The sequence below is a fragment of the Coniosporium apollinis genome (genome assembly GCF_000281105.1).
Source record: "Coniosporium apollinis CBS 100218 chromosome Unknown supercont1.7, whole genome shotgun sequence".
Classification (NCBI taxonomy): Eukaryota; Fungi; Ascomycota; class Dothideomycetes; genus Coniosporium; species Coniosporium apollinis.
Window position 1 is genome coordinate 302,343 of NW_006913269.1, and position 15,691 is coordinate 318,033.

At 54.1% G+C, this 15,691-nt stretch overlaps 8 protein-coding genes across 8 annotated transcripts; 4 read left to right on the plus strand and 4 right to left on the minus strand.

Annotated features, from left to right (window-relative positions):
* Positions 1-420: 420 nt before the first annotated feature.
* Positions 421-1,222, minus strand: W97_02005 (NADH-ubiquinone oxidoreductase 19.3 kDa subunit, mitochondrial; the record flags this gene model as incomplete). Its single annotated transcript, XM_007779907.1, has 3 exons — positions 421-462; positions 516-1,126; positions 1,180-1,222. 3 exons carry the CDS (start codon positions 1,220-1,222, stop codon positions 421-423), a joined length of 696 nt encoding a protein of 231 aa, XP_007778097.1.
* A 337-nt stretch (positions 1,223-1,559) lies between these two features.
* On the plus strand, positions 1,560-2,214 carry W97_02006 (uncharacterized protein; the record flags this gene model as incomplete). Its single annotated transcript, XM_007779908.1, has 3 exons — positions 1,560-1,610; positions 1,674-1,961; positions 2,026-2,214. The coding sequence occupies 3 exons, from the start codon at positions 1,560-1,562 to the stop codon at positions 2,212-2,214; spliced, it is 528 nt and encodes a 175-aa protein (XP_007778098.1).
* A 979-nt stretch (positions 2,215-3,193) lies between these two features.
* W97_02007 (uncharacterized protein) lies at positions 3,194-5,059 on the plus strand (the record flags this gene model as incomplete). Its single annotated transcript, XM_007779909.1, has 1 exon — positions 3,194-5,059. The coding sequence occupies one exon, from the start codon at positions 3,194-3,196 to the stop codon at positions 5,057-5,059; it is 1,866 nt and encodes a 621-aa protein (XP_007778099.1).
* Positions 5,060-5,428: 369 nt separating this feature from the next.
* Positions 5,429-5,979, plus strand: W97_02008 (uncharacterized protein; the record flags this gene model as incomplete). Its single annotated transcript, XM_007779910.1, has 2 exons — positions 5,429-5,614; positions 5,677-5,979. 2 exons carry the CDS (start codon positions 5,429-5,431, stop codon positions 5,977-5,979), a joined length of 489 nt encoding a protein of 162 aa, XP_007778100.1.
* A 1,525-nt stretch (positions 5,980-7,504) lies between these two features.
* W97_02009 (uncharacterized protein) lies at positions 7,505-9,612 on the minus strand (the record flags this gene model as incomplete). Its single annotated transcript, XM_007779911.1, has 3 exons — positions 7,505-8,536; positions 8,586-9,425; positions 9,487-9,612. The coding sequence occupies 3 exons, from the start codon at positions 9,610-9,612 to the stop codon at positions 7,505-7,507; spliced, it is 1,998 nt and encodes a 665-aa protein (XP_007778101.1).
* Positions 9,613-10,157: 545 nt separating this feature from the next.
* W97_02010 (uncharacterized protein) lies at positions 10,158-11,813 on the minus strand (the record flags this gene model as incomplete). The annotated part of the gene is made up of 1 exon (XM_007779912.1): positions 10,158-11,813. One exon carries the CDS (start codon positions 11,811-11,813, stop codon positions 10,158-10,160), a length of 1,656 nt encoding a protein of 551 aa, XP_007778102.1.
* A 678-nt stretch (positions 11,814-12,491) lies between these two features.
* On the minus strand, positions 12,492-13,744 carry W97_02011 (carboxy-cis,cis-muconate cyclase; the record flags this gene model as incomplete). Its single annotated transcript, XM_007779913.1, has 4 exons — positions 12,492-12,844; positions 12,894-13,367; positions 13,430-13,538; positions 13,601-13,744. 4 exons carry the CDS (start codon positions 13,742-13,744, stop codon positions 12,492-12,494), a joined length of 1,080 nt encoding a protein of 359 aa, XP_007778103.1.
* Positions 13,745-14,363: 619 nt separating this feature from the next.
* Positions 14,364-15,428, plus strand: W97_02012 (uncharacterized protein; the record flags this gene model as incomplete). The annotated part of the gene is made up of 4 exons (XM_007779914.1): positions 14,364-14,632; positions 14,686-15,050; positions 15,110-15,177; positions 15,228-15,428. 4 exons carry the CDS (start codon positions 14,364-14,366, stop codon positions 15,426-15,428), a joined length of 903 nt encoding a protein of 300 aa, XP_007778104.1.
* Positions 15,429-15,691: the final 263 nt, after the last annotated feature.

Below are 15,691 nucleotides of genomic sequence, written 5' to 3' on the forward strand. Positions count from 1 at the left end.
ACTATTATACTGTAGCTGGTAGTGAAGAGAATTCCCCTCCTGATGCGCGCCGTCGAGCACCCACCGATGTTAGGGCTATGACAGAACCACTACTTTCTGGAGGCCTACGCCAATATGCGGGATATACTATGATCAAGAATTAGGCATCTGTAGCTCATGGCCAACAGAACGAAGCTCTCTTAAGCGTGAAAGCAGAAGCCTTTCGATGACATCGAAACATGGTTTCCGCAGGTCTGCTGCAGAACGGCAACCTTTGAGCAGTGCCTCACTATCACAAGGGAGCTGTGGTGTAGGTATCAACGTTCTTTGTGTCAATCTGTACATGAGAAAGCACAGATGCTAGGCCTTCCACTGCCCAATGATCGCGCTGTTCTGAAAACGCCCCAAAAACGACTTAGTAAAACCAACCATGGTCCCCGTCTACTTCCGGTACCACATCCGCGTGATCTTGGTGTGCCTCATCTAGTTCAATTAGTCTTGCATTCACAAAGGTGTCATAGTAACTCCAAACTCACCTTCTTCTGCAGCTGAAAGATCCCATACATCAGCGCCTCGCTCGTAGGCGGACACCCCGGCACATAGATATCAACCGGCACAATCCGATCACAGCCCCTCGTAACCGAGTAGCTATAGTGATAATACCCGCCGCCATTCGCACAGCTCCCCATGCTGATAACCCATCTCGGATCCGGCATCTGATCATACACCTGCCTCAGCGCGGGCGCCATCTTATTCGTCAACGTCCCCGCCACAATCATGACGTCGCTCTGTCGCGGCGACGCGCGGAAGATTATGCCCAGTCGGTCCTGGTCGTAGCGAGGCGTGGAGAGGTGCATCATCTCGACGGCGCAGCAGGCGAGCCCGAACGTCATGGGCCACAGGGAGCCCTGCCGCGCCCAGTTGGCGACTTGGTCAAGGGTCGTGAGCGCGTACTGCATCGCGCCTTTCTTGCCTTCTTGGCTGGGAAGGGGCACGTTGGTCGGTAGCTCTTTCATTGGGGGGACGGCGGAGGGGTTGCCGGCTACGAGCCCGGGGCGCTGCATCGGTGTCGCGGAGTTGGAGGATGTGCTGGAGATCCAGGCGGCGGAGCCGGCGCGGAAGGGGAGGAGGGCGGTGGTGGGTTTGGCTGGCGGTGTGTTAGGTGCTGTGGCGAGCGGGTGGAGGGTTGGGGAGGCTTACCGCGCAGCGCCGTGAGGCCTGCAGAGCGCGCTGTCGAGAACATGGTGAGGGCTTTGTCTGTGGATAGAGGATTGAACCGCTTCAAAGGTTAGAAGGGAGAGTAGAGTGTTGGTGGCGGTCTTTGAAGCCGTGATGTCGATGTCGTGGGTGTCAGGGATCGTCCCGCTTACCAGCGACGGTCTGATTGGCTCGACTTTCAACCCTACTTTGCCCGCGTTGTTACGCGGCTTGCGAGACAGAAGCCTTCAGAGAACTTATCTGGAAAGAGCGTTGCCAAGCAGATGCTGGAAACAGACAATAATCCTACGATACTCTGAGAGACCTACGGTTACGCCAATCTCCACGAAGCTGAGACACATTGCTCAATATCGGCATCCGGAATGGCTGGCCGCGCCCCATCAATCGCGTGCATTGGGGTCATTGGAAAGCACGTAGGGTTTATCCCGCCCTGAAGCTTCTTTAATTGGGCTACTCGTTGCTCACAACAAATCCAGAACAATCCCCTGCATATATCTCTGTTTCCGCCTGACGAGAGAGCGGCTCTAGAATTTTCCTTCCTCCTATCGTCATCCCTTGACATATTCGAAGCTCGTCTTCCGCACAAAACGGCAGATCAAGACTTCGGCCTACTTCAAGCGGTTGATGAGCGTCTGGCCATGTACGGCTGGCTGACAAACACGGGCGTCAAGTTCGTCATTATCGTCGACATGGAAGGTCGTCCAGCAACAGCTGAAACCAAGATCTCTGCTGCGGTTGGCCTGAGAGATGCTGACCTTAAACCTGTGCGTGCATTTATACTCTCATTTCTGTCATCGTCCGTGCGAGCGAGTACTTATTCAGAAATAGGCTTTTCGAGCACTCCAGACTGCGTACATCGAGCTACTAAGGAATCCATTCTATGAGCCGGATCAGCACTCGCCCCTGACGGCGAATGCGGAACAGAGGATTGGTTCTACTCAGATCACCAGTCGCCGTTTCATCAATCAGGTGAAGAGAATTGGGGACTTGTGGGCTCCTGGGGTCTCTGATCTATGAAACATCACACCCGACCACTCACCCACGAGCTGAGATGTCGCCAAATGCCTGGGAAGAGTCGGCCGCCGCCCAGAACCGTGGTCATGAATGGCTGATTGCGAGCGTTGGCTACGTCATTCTGCCCGATCGTATGGCCTTTGAAGGAGCATGCTCATGGCACCAGAGCCCGCAACGCCGAGAAGTGTGGGTGGATAGTCGATGCACTCACAAGGCTGAGTGGAACCCGTCAAAGGCAGCATTCGTACTATCTTCCAAACAGGCTTCAAGTCCTGAGGGTTTCTAGAGCCACATCCAACCCGGCTATGGACCTGTATCAAACCTGATCTGGCGCCAGTGTCTTTCTTTAAGACAGCCTACAAGATCAGCTTTTACCTTCTATCTCGTTCCAATCAGTTTGATGTCTGCTCGAACCACAGCGCGCAATTGGCCGAGGTCTTGGCACGCACTGCGGGACCGGGGTTTCTACGGCGAACCAGGAATACCCAAGGCGAACATCTCGACTTTGCTCCACCATGTCGGCTTTACCACCAGATTTCCTGGTAGACGCAGACGCGAGATAGATTCCTATTCAATGCATCCTCCTGTTTCTTCGACTAGTGTAGCAATAACAAACCCCCTTGTGCTTTATCGCGCGCTTTTGGCCACTAATCGAATCGTGCCCGAACCATCGCAGCATCGCTTAGGTGCGTCATCATTATCTACAACCCTGGTCACAACCAACAGATCTGATGTTTGGGGCTGATAATGTTCAGCTATCCACCTGCAGAAGCTTTACGAGCGCCTAAAGGACTACGAACCTACAGTCGAGTATAGTCACCGACTGAACCAAATCAGCCGCGCAGTCGGCGATCGTCAAAATGGCCCCAGACCGAATCCGGCCAATCTTGGCTCTCGAGGCATATGGTCCTCATTACTAGCACAGAAAGAAAGAAAAGACAACCTTTCTCTGACGCGCGTTCTAACCAACCATGAAGCGGCAATGGAGCTTGACTCTCCGCAAGGCCTCATGGTCCATGGAGAAGTCGGGACGGGAAAAAGCATGCTCATAGATCTCTTTGCTGAGTGTCTCCCAAACCGCAAGAAAAGGCGATGGCACTTCAACAACTTCATGCTGGAGACTTTTGCAAAGCTTGAACAGCTGAGGCGCAGCCGCCTTTCCGCGAGTATGAATGGTGGTGTTCCCATCCAGGATGATGATCACTCTCTGCTCTGGCTAGCACGGGACATGATCCAGACCTCCCCTATCCTGTTTCTAGACGAATTTCAGCTGCCTGATCGAGTAGCGTCGAAGATTATGTCGAATCTCATGACCAGTTTCTTCCACCTGGGAGGTGTGCTAATAGCGACCAGCAACCGGATGCCAGAAGAGCTAGCTAAAGCTGCAGGTATGGAATTTGGACCGCCACCGTCGAGAATGGATTCCTTACGGTGGAGGTTGGGCGTGCGTCCCGCTGCATTGAGAAGCGGCGAGAACAGGCTTGACAGCTTCAACGAGTTTGCCGCCTTCCTGGATTTGCTGAAAGCAAGGTGCGAAATATGGGAAATGGAAAGCAGCCGAGACTTTCGTCGTGCTGAGGCCGAGGAGAACGGGAGAACTTCTAGCACAACACGATTGAGTGAAGATACGGAGACGATGCCAGCAGCTGAAGAACGAACAGAAACTACTGCTGTACCGGGAATTGGCCTTACCGTGGAAGATGCAATGCCGCCCACTAATGCCTTGCCTCGAAACTATTTCGTCAAGCCGGCTGATGACGACGTGGTCTCCTCTGAGCCTCTCGAAGACTGGGCCCAGTCATTTGTCACAGCCCAGCTGTCCGCAACTTCTCAAACCTCTACTATCCCCTGGGAGACCGGCACGATGCGCGTGTATGGGCGTACGGTGCTCGTGCCCCGTCACTGCAACGGCGTCACGTCGTGGACTTTCGCCGAGCTTTGCTGCCACGACCTCGGTCCAGCAGACTACATCACCCTCGCCTCGACCTTCCACACGCTCATTCTCACAGACGTGCCCATCCTCACCTGGCTGCACAAGAACGAGGCACGTCGCTTCATCACGCTGCTCGATGCGCTCTACGAAGCACGGTGCAAACTCCTCATTAGCGCCGCTGCGGGACCCGATGATATCTTTTTCCCCGAAGCCAAGGGCTCGACTGACGCAGCGTCAAAAGCCGTGAAGGACAGACTAGACCAGGACGCCGTCTACCCCGAAACCTTCGCCGAAGCCTACCAAGACGTAACTGCGCCCTTCAGACCCAACATCTCCAGCTACTCCACCGGCGTCTCCTCGCCAGAGCCAGGCTACCTCTCCCCAGACGCACTAGAAGACGACCCGCCGAACCGGCTTCGTCGTGGAGCCGGCTACGCCTTTACGGAAGAGGAGCCGAAGAAGAGCATGAAGAACGCACCAGACTTCGCTCAGACAGGCGCCTTCACGGGCGAAGACGAGCGCTTCGCCTACAAGCGCGCTAGGAGCAGGCTGTGGGAGATGTGCGGCGCGAAGTGGTGGGCGCGGAGCGAGGAGGGATGGTGGCGGCCGCTGCCGAAGGAGGTGCGGCGGTGGGAGACGTCTGCTTCTGCGATTGAACCTGCGGAAAGGGCAGCCGTTGGAGCGGCGGGTATGCAACGAACCGAAGGTATGGGAGGTGCGAGGGAGGTGGACGAGAAGTGCGATGAGGTGTTGTTTAGGGATGGTGCTAGCCCGTTCAGGACGAGTGCGGAGCCGCCGCCGAAGATCAGTTGGACGCATGTTTGGGGGACGGTGAAGTGGGGGAAGAAGGCTGGGGCGTGGGGAAAGGGAGTTGAGGGGTTGGCTGAGAGAAAGAGGGAGAAGGATGACAGATAGGTGTATAGCGATGTTGCTATCAGTCATGAACGCATCGTCGGTGTTGCAACCCATACTCAGCGCATAGATATCGCTATACTCTTGAACTCATCACGTGCTCATTTCGATGCTACTGCTGCCTCTTACAGCAGTCTGGGCAAGCCGATAATAAGCAATTCTTTGTTCTCCGAGCTGCCATCATTAGAGTCAAACAATAGCCAGGCTTTGGAACAAGGCGTGACAAAGAACATGTTTTTGAGGTCAAACAAAGCACTATTACCCATGAGAGACATAGAATTTCTACCCGTAGACGACTCCAATAACTCAACATAACCGCTGTGAGAACTCACCGCACAATAACACTCATTTTTGCACCGACGAGAATACGCCATGTACACCACCACCACCATTGTAGGATCCCTCATAGCGCTCACCGGCCTCACCGCTGCTCTTCCGACCGGCAGCTCCTCTGCCTCAATTATCGTCGAGGGCGACGGTACTTTCCCCTTCTCAAACACCTCCTCACCCTCTCACCTACCCAAGCAGCTCCTCGCACGCCGCGCCCGAGAAGCCCATGTAAGACTCCCATCCTCCTTCGGCCAAAACCCCTAAGACTTCCCACTAACCCTTGTATCTAGGCCTACATGTGCACCGACCCCGGCTGGCGCGGCATGTGCATCCACCAAACCTTCGAACACGGCACCTGCTACGACTTGAACCCCAACGGGAACTTTTACAAAGCCATGAGCTCGTTCGGCCCGGACCAGGGCACGCACTGCTGGCTGTACACGGCCGAGTACTGCAAGTACAATAAGTTTGACACGAAACAGAAGTATCAGATGAGGGAGTTCTCGTGGCCGGGGTTGAGGAATTTCGGGCCGGAATGGGATAACCGGTTTTTAAGCCTCATTTGTTTGGACCAGACAGGGAGGGGGAGGTGAGGAGTTTTGGGGATGCGAAGGGGTTTTTGTGTGGTTGGATTAGTGTTGTAAGAGCCCTGGAGTTGATAGAGAGAGATGATGATGATGCACTAGGTCCAGATATCTAGAGTCGGGTACTATTAGATGTTCTGAAACGAGCAAGCCGCGCACTCGTCTGATAGATGTGATCGGGAAACTACAGCATGTAGAAAAACGATGCCAGACACTGAGGTATGCGGTACACAAACCGAGAAACTTAGCTTGCGCTTTCTGGTAGAAAGTAACGGAGCGGATCGAGATAGCGCTTGCGATGCTAGGATTGTGCACAGTTCCGCGCTCGTGGTTGACAGATGTGATTGAAATCAGGTAGATACAGCTTCATACTGAGGGCACAGCATAAACCGGCGGGCATACACTGACGTGGACTTGCGTAAGGGGAACGGGAATATATGTGAGACTGTGATCCAGTGAAACTTGGACACTCTCTAATTTTGTATATAAACAGAGTAAAGAAATTTAAGTGAGAGATGATCCCTATACATAGATTTGGTTGCAGTTGTTGAATTCCCCGCCTCGGGCTCAGCGCTGATGTGACAATGAGACATCCACATCTCACCGCAGCCTATGGTGGACTCGTCGTATCTCCGAAGGCAGCGTTCTCAGAGAATAAGATTAGTGGCAGGACGGTCAGGTCAACCCCCATACACAGCTCTGATATTAGATTGAGGATACCGCTGACGTCCTGTCAGCATCGGCGGCTGTGGTAAGGACGCACCATTCTCGCGCGTCTGTGCTAAAGTCACTCTCTTGCGCCGCAGCAGGCACGTCCTCATGTCATAGTGCTGGAGTTGAGAAACGGGTACTATGTTTTTCAAGCCGGAGCCATCCAACCCGATCGACCCGAGCGCTTAGAAGAGGTCAACCCAGTTCTACCGAGCGAGTAACAAGCATCGCCTGTCACAGGAGCAAAAAAATTCAAAAACATACAGCAGTGGGGATTCGCTAGTGGTCACCCACCTAACTACTAATCCACCGATTCAAAGCTTATGTAATGGCAGAGCGAACGGGATGCCCAGTATTCTTTGATCTATGGCCGTATGTGAAAGACAGGAGTGAGTAATGCCAATAATATCCTGATTCATCTTTTGGTGATGAAAAAAAAGGGGCTGCGTTGCGATCTCACCCTTCCCAAGTTCACCTCTCCCAAGTTCCCAGGAGCTCAGACACCAACCTCAAATCAGTAGTCGAACGCCTGTTTCAATAAATTTTGTTTCTCCTTTCAGGTGGATTATATGGGCTTATGCCACAGGCTTCAGCTGGACGATGTTGTTGCAAAGTCAACGCGAGGCTATATCATCTCTTAATTGCTCCCAACTCTTTCGTCCGGTATCAGCATGAACACGTTGGAGGAAGGGATTCAATATCTTTACGCAGCGAATATCCGCATTTAGTCCCAAAAATAATGAATAGAAGGCATGCCTTGGGTATCCCAACAAACCAGACTCCCGTAACCCACGATGCTCCGACCAAAACACCAGGTCAAAAATTAAAGCCCAACGTCTAATCCATCACCCCGTCCCCTCGCCCTCCACCATTCCTTCCCTACACTCCCTACAACACCCAAAGCAGCCACCGCAACCGCCACAACGATCGGGACGGCCCATTTGCTCCCCCTCTGCCCCATTTGTTCGATATCCCCCCGCTCCCCCACCGCCACACCCCCCACCCTTGGCTCCGGCACCTCCCCAAGCGAGAAAACACTACTAAACAGCCCCTCCAACCCCGTATCCGGCACCTCTTCCCTGATCCTCAACTTCCCCTCCGCCAGCTCTGCAGTGCCCGGTCTGCGGCCCGTGACAGCCGGTGGGAGGTCAAATGGGTTCTTGCGCGCCGTCCCAGCCTCGTCGTCTTCGGCGGCTGTGTCATTGGAGGAGGAGGCGGGTTTCCCGAGCATCATCCTGCTGAAGAAGTCGCGCTGCTTCGACAGCGGCGTCTGTCGGAAGACGTTGTGTTTTGGCGGATTCCGGAGTTTGTGGGCGGGAGCAAGGGGCGCGGGAGGGAGGGTGCCATGGAAGGGGCTCTGAATCGTGGTGGTGTTCCTGGCTGCGTCTAGGGCGGAAAGCTGACCGGGCTTGGAGGGCTGAAAGAGCGGTTTTCGTTGCGGCTCCGAAGGGAAACTGAAAGAAGAGCTGAAGGAGGAACCGAAATCCGAGGGCTTCGTGGGCGTCCATTCCATGGCGTTGTCGGGGTCGTAGTCGGTTTCCGTGGCGGTGACTGTGGACGCGATTGAGTGGGCTGAGCTGCGTCGTGCTGTCAAGGGCGTGGCCAGGGAGTCGAGGATTTGGGATGAGGATTTCGGGCCCACAAGGTTGTTGATGGGGAAGGGCTTGATGTACGCTGAGGATTGCTTGAGAGGTGTCTTCGAGGCGTCTGGGAGGGCGGAGAACAGGTCCAACGGGTCTGCGGATGAGTCATCGACGGGCTGCTGCTGCTCAGGGAGGAGAGGCCCGACGGAGTCTTGGAAGGACACGAGGGGTGTGTGGTCGATCTTTACAAGGCGAGTAGAGACGAAGGTGGTCTGTAGCGGGTCAGTACCGTATCAGACTAGCTGGAGTATGAGACCTTACCAAGAGCATAAAGACCACCATGAACAGGTGAGCAGCCTGGAACATGGCCAGCGATAGTTTGGCACCTTCGGGCTCGTGGAGCATCCAGACGCTTATCGCCCTAACCACAAGTACAGCGGCTTGCAGTCTCAAATGCTCCCCCAGACCGATCAGTCGCCCGGACGGCTCGTGCAGCTTCGTTCGCAGCTTGTTGTTCCACCAGCAGGAAGCAATCCCAAAGACAAGCGCGACCCGGGCATGATACGTCGACCACGTAAAGCAGCTCCGCTCCACCTCTTTGTACCGCACAGCCTGCCAGACACAAGCCGCAACATCCACCCAGCTCTCCTCCGGCCGCAGTCCGACGTCTCTGTTCAGACTGACCAGCGCGCCGAGCAGGTCCCATGCCAGCTGGCCCGCCAGGCTAGTCCACCAGGCCAACCCAGCCAGCAGGAGCACAACATCCCTCCAGCTGAGCTTCCTCTTGCCTACACGTGCCCCCCCTCCCTGCGTCTTCGCCATCATCCGCCGCAGATGGTCCGTCTTCGCCGCATAGCCCGCGGCGCGAATTCTCCTCTCGACGCGCGGGGCGCAGTCAGCGCATACCTGCGGATAGCGTCTCTCGAGCTTGTTCCTGTACTCTGCCGCCGCGTCTTCGAACTCGCGGTAGCGTGGATCTGACGGCGGAGGCAGGTACGACGCGAGCGCTGTGGTGAGGATGTGCTGGTTCTTGAGGCAGGTCGAGCAGAAGAGGTTGTCGGCGGGAGCAGAGAGCTCGGGGGATGTGGAGCGGAGGACTGGCTGCGCGAACTGGGCTCCCGTGGGTGTCTGGATTGCGGGCGGATCTGTGATCTGGCCATTCTGGGTGGATGTTAGTATCGTGGGTCCAGATGGAGCTTTGGTAGTGGTTTGGGATGTGTACCTTGTCGAGATAGTTGACAGCTTGGCACGTCTCGCACTGCCATTGTCGCACTTTGCCATCCTGCTTCTTGGACGACCTGTTGCCGCAGTAGAAGCATGTCAGGTTCCGTCGGAGCAGTGTAGGCATGCTGCCGCTGCTGGAGTTGTCGGTTCACCTGCGGAAGACTTCAAGTCCGTCGGGAGTGGTTTGCAGCGTAAGCGCGAGAACAGCTTTTGGCAAGAGCATCGAAAGTTAAACCGCGATAATGCACAAGCATCCTGTCCTAGGAATATACAAGTGAAATCCCCTACAAAGAAGTATTCAAAACATAGCGACTACCGTGCTTTCACGGATATTCAGTAACGTTTTGGAAATGTGAACCGAAAGAGCGTGGTGAACACCATCACACATTTCTAAACAACGTCACGCCCTAGAGACGACGATATGCCTTGATCAGCTCCCATCCAAACCGGAGAGACCTAGATCATTTCCAGATAAGTCTAATAGCTAATACTGTCACAAACCAAAGAGCTTGAAGTGTACCTAGGTAGACAAGTGAAAACTTAGTAACCTTTTCCTCGAGATCGTTTATTTTTCCTCTTTCAGCCTCTTGTTTTGATTTTTTAGTTCTTAAACTGCTGTCATGATATCAATAACTAATGGTTACTTTAAGACTGTTATACTGTCTGTTCTCATGCTGCTAAGAAACGCAAGACAGCCTCCACAACCTCCCGCGGTTTCTCGACCATGGGCAGGTGGCCGGCCCCTTCGATCACCACATACTCTGCACCCTTCCCATATTCTGTTGCCATCTGTTTCATGGTCTTCGGTAACACACCATCTCCGCCGCCTGCTACAAAGGCACCTTTCACCTTGCTTTCTTTCATCTCCTCTCTCATGTCGTACGCGTATAATGCTTCGACACTTTTCTTGAACCCTTCCAGACTGTTCGTCTCCACCATCATCTTGACCCGCTCAATCTTCTTCTCCATTGATCCCTTGTCGTAACTCTCTTCAACGAACCACCTTCGGACTGTCGCCTCCGCAAGCTGCTCGCCCACCACCCGCTCATCCGCCTCCTGCGCCGCTTCTTTCTCCGCCATTGCGATTCGTTCACCCCACGCCTTCCTGTTGCTTTCCGGCGCAACCGCATTTGTGTCGCACGCCACGAAGGACCCAACCCTTCCAGGGTACTTCAGCGCCGTGTTCAGAACCGTCGCTCCTCCGAGGCTGACGCCGATCAGAGCAGCAGCTTTCCGGACCCTGAAGGCATCAAGCAAAGTTACGACGTCTGATGCCAGGACATCAAGGGTAACAGGCTGATCACCGGCATCTTTTGACCTGCCTCGGGTACTGTATCTCAAGATACGGTATTTCTTACCCTCAGCAGTGGAGAGGAAAGAGGCAACGAAGCCGTCCCAGATGCCCCACACCACAAGGATGGAGTTGCTGAGCAGTATAAGCGGCGCATCGGGCTCGGACGAGCCTTCCAGTCTGTACGGCAGCATCACGCCGTCTTTGGTCGTAACGTAGGACTCTATTGCTGGACCAGCATCCCCAGAAGCGGTAAACGTCTTCGTGAGTCCATCCGGTGAGCTGAACGGCGACGCATCCGGGCTCAAAAATGGCGACAAGTCCCTCGGTGCAGGGCCAAAGATATAGTACGATTTATACACACGTCTCCTCTTCTCACGGACCACATTCGCCATAACTTCGTCGGTCCACTTCGTGCTCGTCGCGGCCTTGAATTCCTCCCCGCCCAGCCCGTTCTCCGGCGCGTACTCATGCAGCGCGAGAAACTCGACCTCCTCTTTCTCGTCAATCGACGATGTGACGTATCGTCGCGTGCGTAACCACCCAGGGACTTTGGAGAGCATGGCAATGTGCTCCTCGCCGTACCACTTGTCCAGCTGTTCGCGCTTTCCGGGGTAGATGCTAAAGCTCACCGCAACGAGCACCCTCCCTTCTTCGTCCGCGTCCAGGTCTTCGAGCGGTCTGAAGCTCTCAGCCTCCCGGCTCTCAACGAAGTCGAAGGTCCGTCGGTCGACAGCAATCTGCGCCATGACGTCCTTCTCTCGCTGGCTCTTTACCGCGGGAGTTCGTAGACGGGTGTACGTGTCTCGGGTGAGTTCGGCGGTGTCGGTGATGTCGTATAAGGCCACCCATTCTGGTAGTCCTTTGCCTGGCCCGTCGAGATCTGTGGCGCGGTAGCGGAAGCCGTTTGGAATGAAGGGCAGACGGAGGCGTGTGGGGCCGTGCTCGTTGTTGTACCAGTCGTGGAATTGGGCGTCGGGGAGGGAGGGCCTGGGTTGCATCGTTACGTAGAGGAGGCCTGGTGTTGGCGCCATTTTGGATGATTCAATGAGGAAGTCTTGAAGAAGGAAACAGGGGAAAGCTGAATAGAGCAAGAGTAAAAACGATTGAAGCTCGGGACGAGACCTGCAGTGCACCTGATGTACGAAATATGTGCTTAGAAGGCTATGGCTGGAAGGTAAGATATTAAGAAATCCACGTGCTCGTAGACAGCAGGATCAGATGGAGGGTGTATACAGTGGAGGACTACCGTTAAAGATTCTGCCTATCTGCGTTTGCCGATTTCGGTCTTCCCGTTCCTCATTGCCGAAGTTTATGTAGAGCACTTTACGAGCTGGTACTTGGTGGGGTGGTGGGGCAATCGAGCGCTAATCTGCCCGAGTTCAATTCCTCATAGATTAGGGTCACGTGATCAGCGCTCAAGGTAATATTATTCGGAGGGGGAATAGTGTATACAGGGTTTATCTAAGAGCAGGTCTAGCTATATCGCAAGCGAAACAAGCAGACTGCCGTCTACCCCGAGCACACAGAGAGTGCACTAAAAGGGTCTCAAAAACGACCTCCAATGGTCCCTGGGATGCCGAACATTTGCGGTGCAAGAATCAAGCTCCCTTGAGCCCTGTTCCGCAGAACTCCACACCTAACACGGCCGAATGACCAATCCCCTACAAGAAGCGGCTGGCAGCGAGTCGATTCCACCAAGTATCAGGCCGTCAGTCATACCAAATAGCATTCATACAAAACCCCGGATCTTTCACCTCCAAACGCGCAACTCTCGCAAGCAGCTCATCGCGGAAGCGGTAGATCTCCACACCGCCCTTCTCATCATCCGTCAAGGCTATCCACTCGTCAGTCCAAGGACAGGGACTGACTGCGTTCGAGTGGCCGCCGCTTGTCGGCGTCGGGTTCAGGAATAGTTGCCGCTCGATACTGCCCTCCGAATTGAGTCTGAAGGCGCTGATGTAGCCGGTAAGGTCGAAAGAGTTCGCGCGGGAGGTCGCGAATAGGTACTTCCCGCTTTGAGTAAGGAAAGTGACATCAGCTCGGTACATCTTGAGGTTTAGGCCTAGCAAAATCAGCCGAGTTTAGAGTGTCTGGATTAGAGATTTCCCTACCCGGAGGAACGAGAGGATAGGTGTGCTGTGTAAACACAGGCACGTGTGTCCGTTCGTCAATTACATAGACCGCGATCCTGTTCCCCGCTTCCATCAAGGCGTATAGGTAGTTTCCACTCGGATGCATCTCCACCCACCGCGGGTGGTCGCCGGGAGAAGGGGCATCGACGCTATCGACGAGGGTGAGCTGCCCTGTCTCGCTGTCTTTCTTGTGTGTCCATATCTTGTTGCCCCACATATCTGCCGAGTACAGGTAGGTTTCTGTTGGGTCGAACACCATCCCATGGACAGCTGTCTCAGGGCTGTACTCGTAGTTTTGTATGTTGGCTTCCATTCCACCTTCGCTGTTCACGGAGAAGACATTGCCGTAGCCTGCGAACTTGTAGAACGGGTTGCCGTAGACATTGTATGGCGGCTTCTTCGCTGCTAGGAGGAAGATGGCTCTTGTGTTCGATTCCTCGCTCGAGGCGGAGGCTGTTGAAGCAGAAGATTAGGTATATCGAAAGTAATCTAGGTCGTTTAGAGAAGACACATACGGTGTCCCCTGATAGGATGTGAAGCATGGTGGACTATGTCGGTGGGACTTTTCACGGTGTAGCTGGAGAACGTCTTCATAGACGCTCCATATATGTTCTTTCTCGCATGCTGAATGGAGAGGGGATGTTAAGTTCCGCAACCTCCAAGGAGACGAAGAATTGGCGGCTCACATCAAAGGTCATCCAAGAGATAGGCTCATCATGCGCTATTTCGGTTTTCTTGAGCAATTTTAAGGTAAGAGCTTCATCGTCAAATTCGATGGTGTAGATGGCCCCTGGTGGTGTCCAGGTACCCACCATCAGATGATGGCGCATGGTCAGATATCGCACCGAGCAATGCCGCAGAGCAGAAGAGTTCAAGATTGAGAGCGTTCGGAAACAGGTGTTCATGGAAACAACGAAAGAGACCGAAAACCCACCACCGATTTCCTAACCGCACGATCACGCGTTATTGACATGACAATCTGCAGGTGGGGCAGAAACGGCAGAAGGTGCGGCAAAACATTTCATGAGCTTGCCCCTGTCCTCTTCCCCACACTCTCCTATGGCAAAAGGATATACACATATCCGGCAGTTAGCCTGCGCCTCTTACGGGAGACCTGACGCCGTTCGGCTTCTAAAACCTTACCGTGGATCAGTTTGACCAATAGATAGTGACGAGTCTAGACAATCTCGATCCCGAGTAAGCACGCAAGTAACCAATGTCCCTGAACGGCCCACAGCCGATTGACATGCCGTCGTCACCCCGCCTTCGTCAACACCCGAATGATCACGCCGGTGGCAGATATGACCAATGGAGGCCGACGTTTTATAAAAGCTGCGACGGGTGCTCTCATACAAAGATCAAGCCAGAGATCCTTTGACAACTTCAGCCGTGCAAAACGCTTCTGACAACTTCAACCCCCTATCGAATCATAATATTCAGTCCGCAAAAATGACGACCTCAAACTCAACGAAGGCGAAGTTCGACCCCAACTTCACCCAGCACTGCATTGACATCATTGGGCCCAAGGCAACTCCACGGACGAGGGAGGTCATGTCCGCGCTCTTCAGGCACATCCATGATTTTGCCCGAGAAGTCGAACTCACAGTGGATGAGTGGATGATGGGAGTAGAATTCCTGAATGAGACCGGACACATCCACTTCCAGGATCCCAAGAGGAACGAGATGCACCGGCTTTCGGATGTTATCGGCCTCGAATCGTGAGAAGCCTTGATGTTCCTTTCTCCAAGATCAACACCTAACCTCTCAACAGGCTAGTAGACGAGATTGCCCACAAGCATGCCCTCGAGACAGACGAGATCCCCACCTCGTCCTCCATATTGGGTCCGTTTTGGAGCCCTAACGCGCCTTGGCGGGAGCGAGGCGGCTCAATAATACAAGACCCCCATAACGGACAGGTAACCCTCATGCACGGGCGGGTGGTAGACATCATTACAAAGGAGGGGATTCCCAACGCCGTCGTCGACATCTGGCAAGCTTCCTCGAACGGGAAATACGATTTCCAGGACCCCGAGGGTCAGACCGACAACAACCTCAGGGGAAAGTTCCGGACCGACGACAAGGGGTATTATCACTTTTACTGCTTGAAGCCGACTAGCTACTCGCTCCCCACCGATGGTAAGCTGACTCCTGGTGACGCCTCGGATTTGGACGGTATACTGATGTTCACTCCCCAGGCACCGCAGGCGTGCTCCTCAAGGCACTCGACCGACATCCCATGCGCCCCGCTCATATCCACTTGATGGTGAGTGCCCCGTTTGACCTTAAGCGTGCTGGATACTGACAGAGCTTTAGATCTCCGCCGACGACTACAAGCCCTGCACAACACAGATCTTCCCCAAGGATGACCCGTGGCTAGAGACCGACACAGTCATGGCGGTTAAGGACGATCTTGTTGTGGATTTCAAGCCCCTGGAGGGAGACAAGGAGGCGACCTTGGATCTGGAATACAACATCCTACTGGCACCGAAAGGCAACCCGTCAGCGCGTCTGTAAGGAGTTCTCGCGTGTGTCGAGGATTGTTGACGTTGGCGGAAGAAGGTAGCATGTCATTTAGCGGGCCTGTGCGAACATCTAGTGCTGGGGCGATGGAGTCTGAATTCGTGATTTTACAGACATATCCTGTGTCCAGAATGTACATGATTACTCTAGAGTGCAGAGGCGTTGAACTGGATGTATGACCTGGCCGAACACTTGTCTGTAAAGGGGAATATTAGATCAACCAATACCTCAAGCATATTGTCTGAAATCAAACGCCG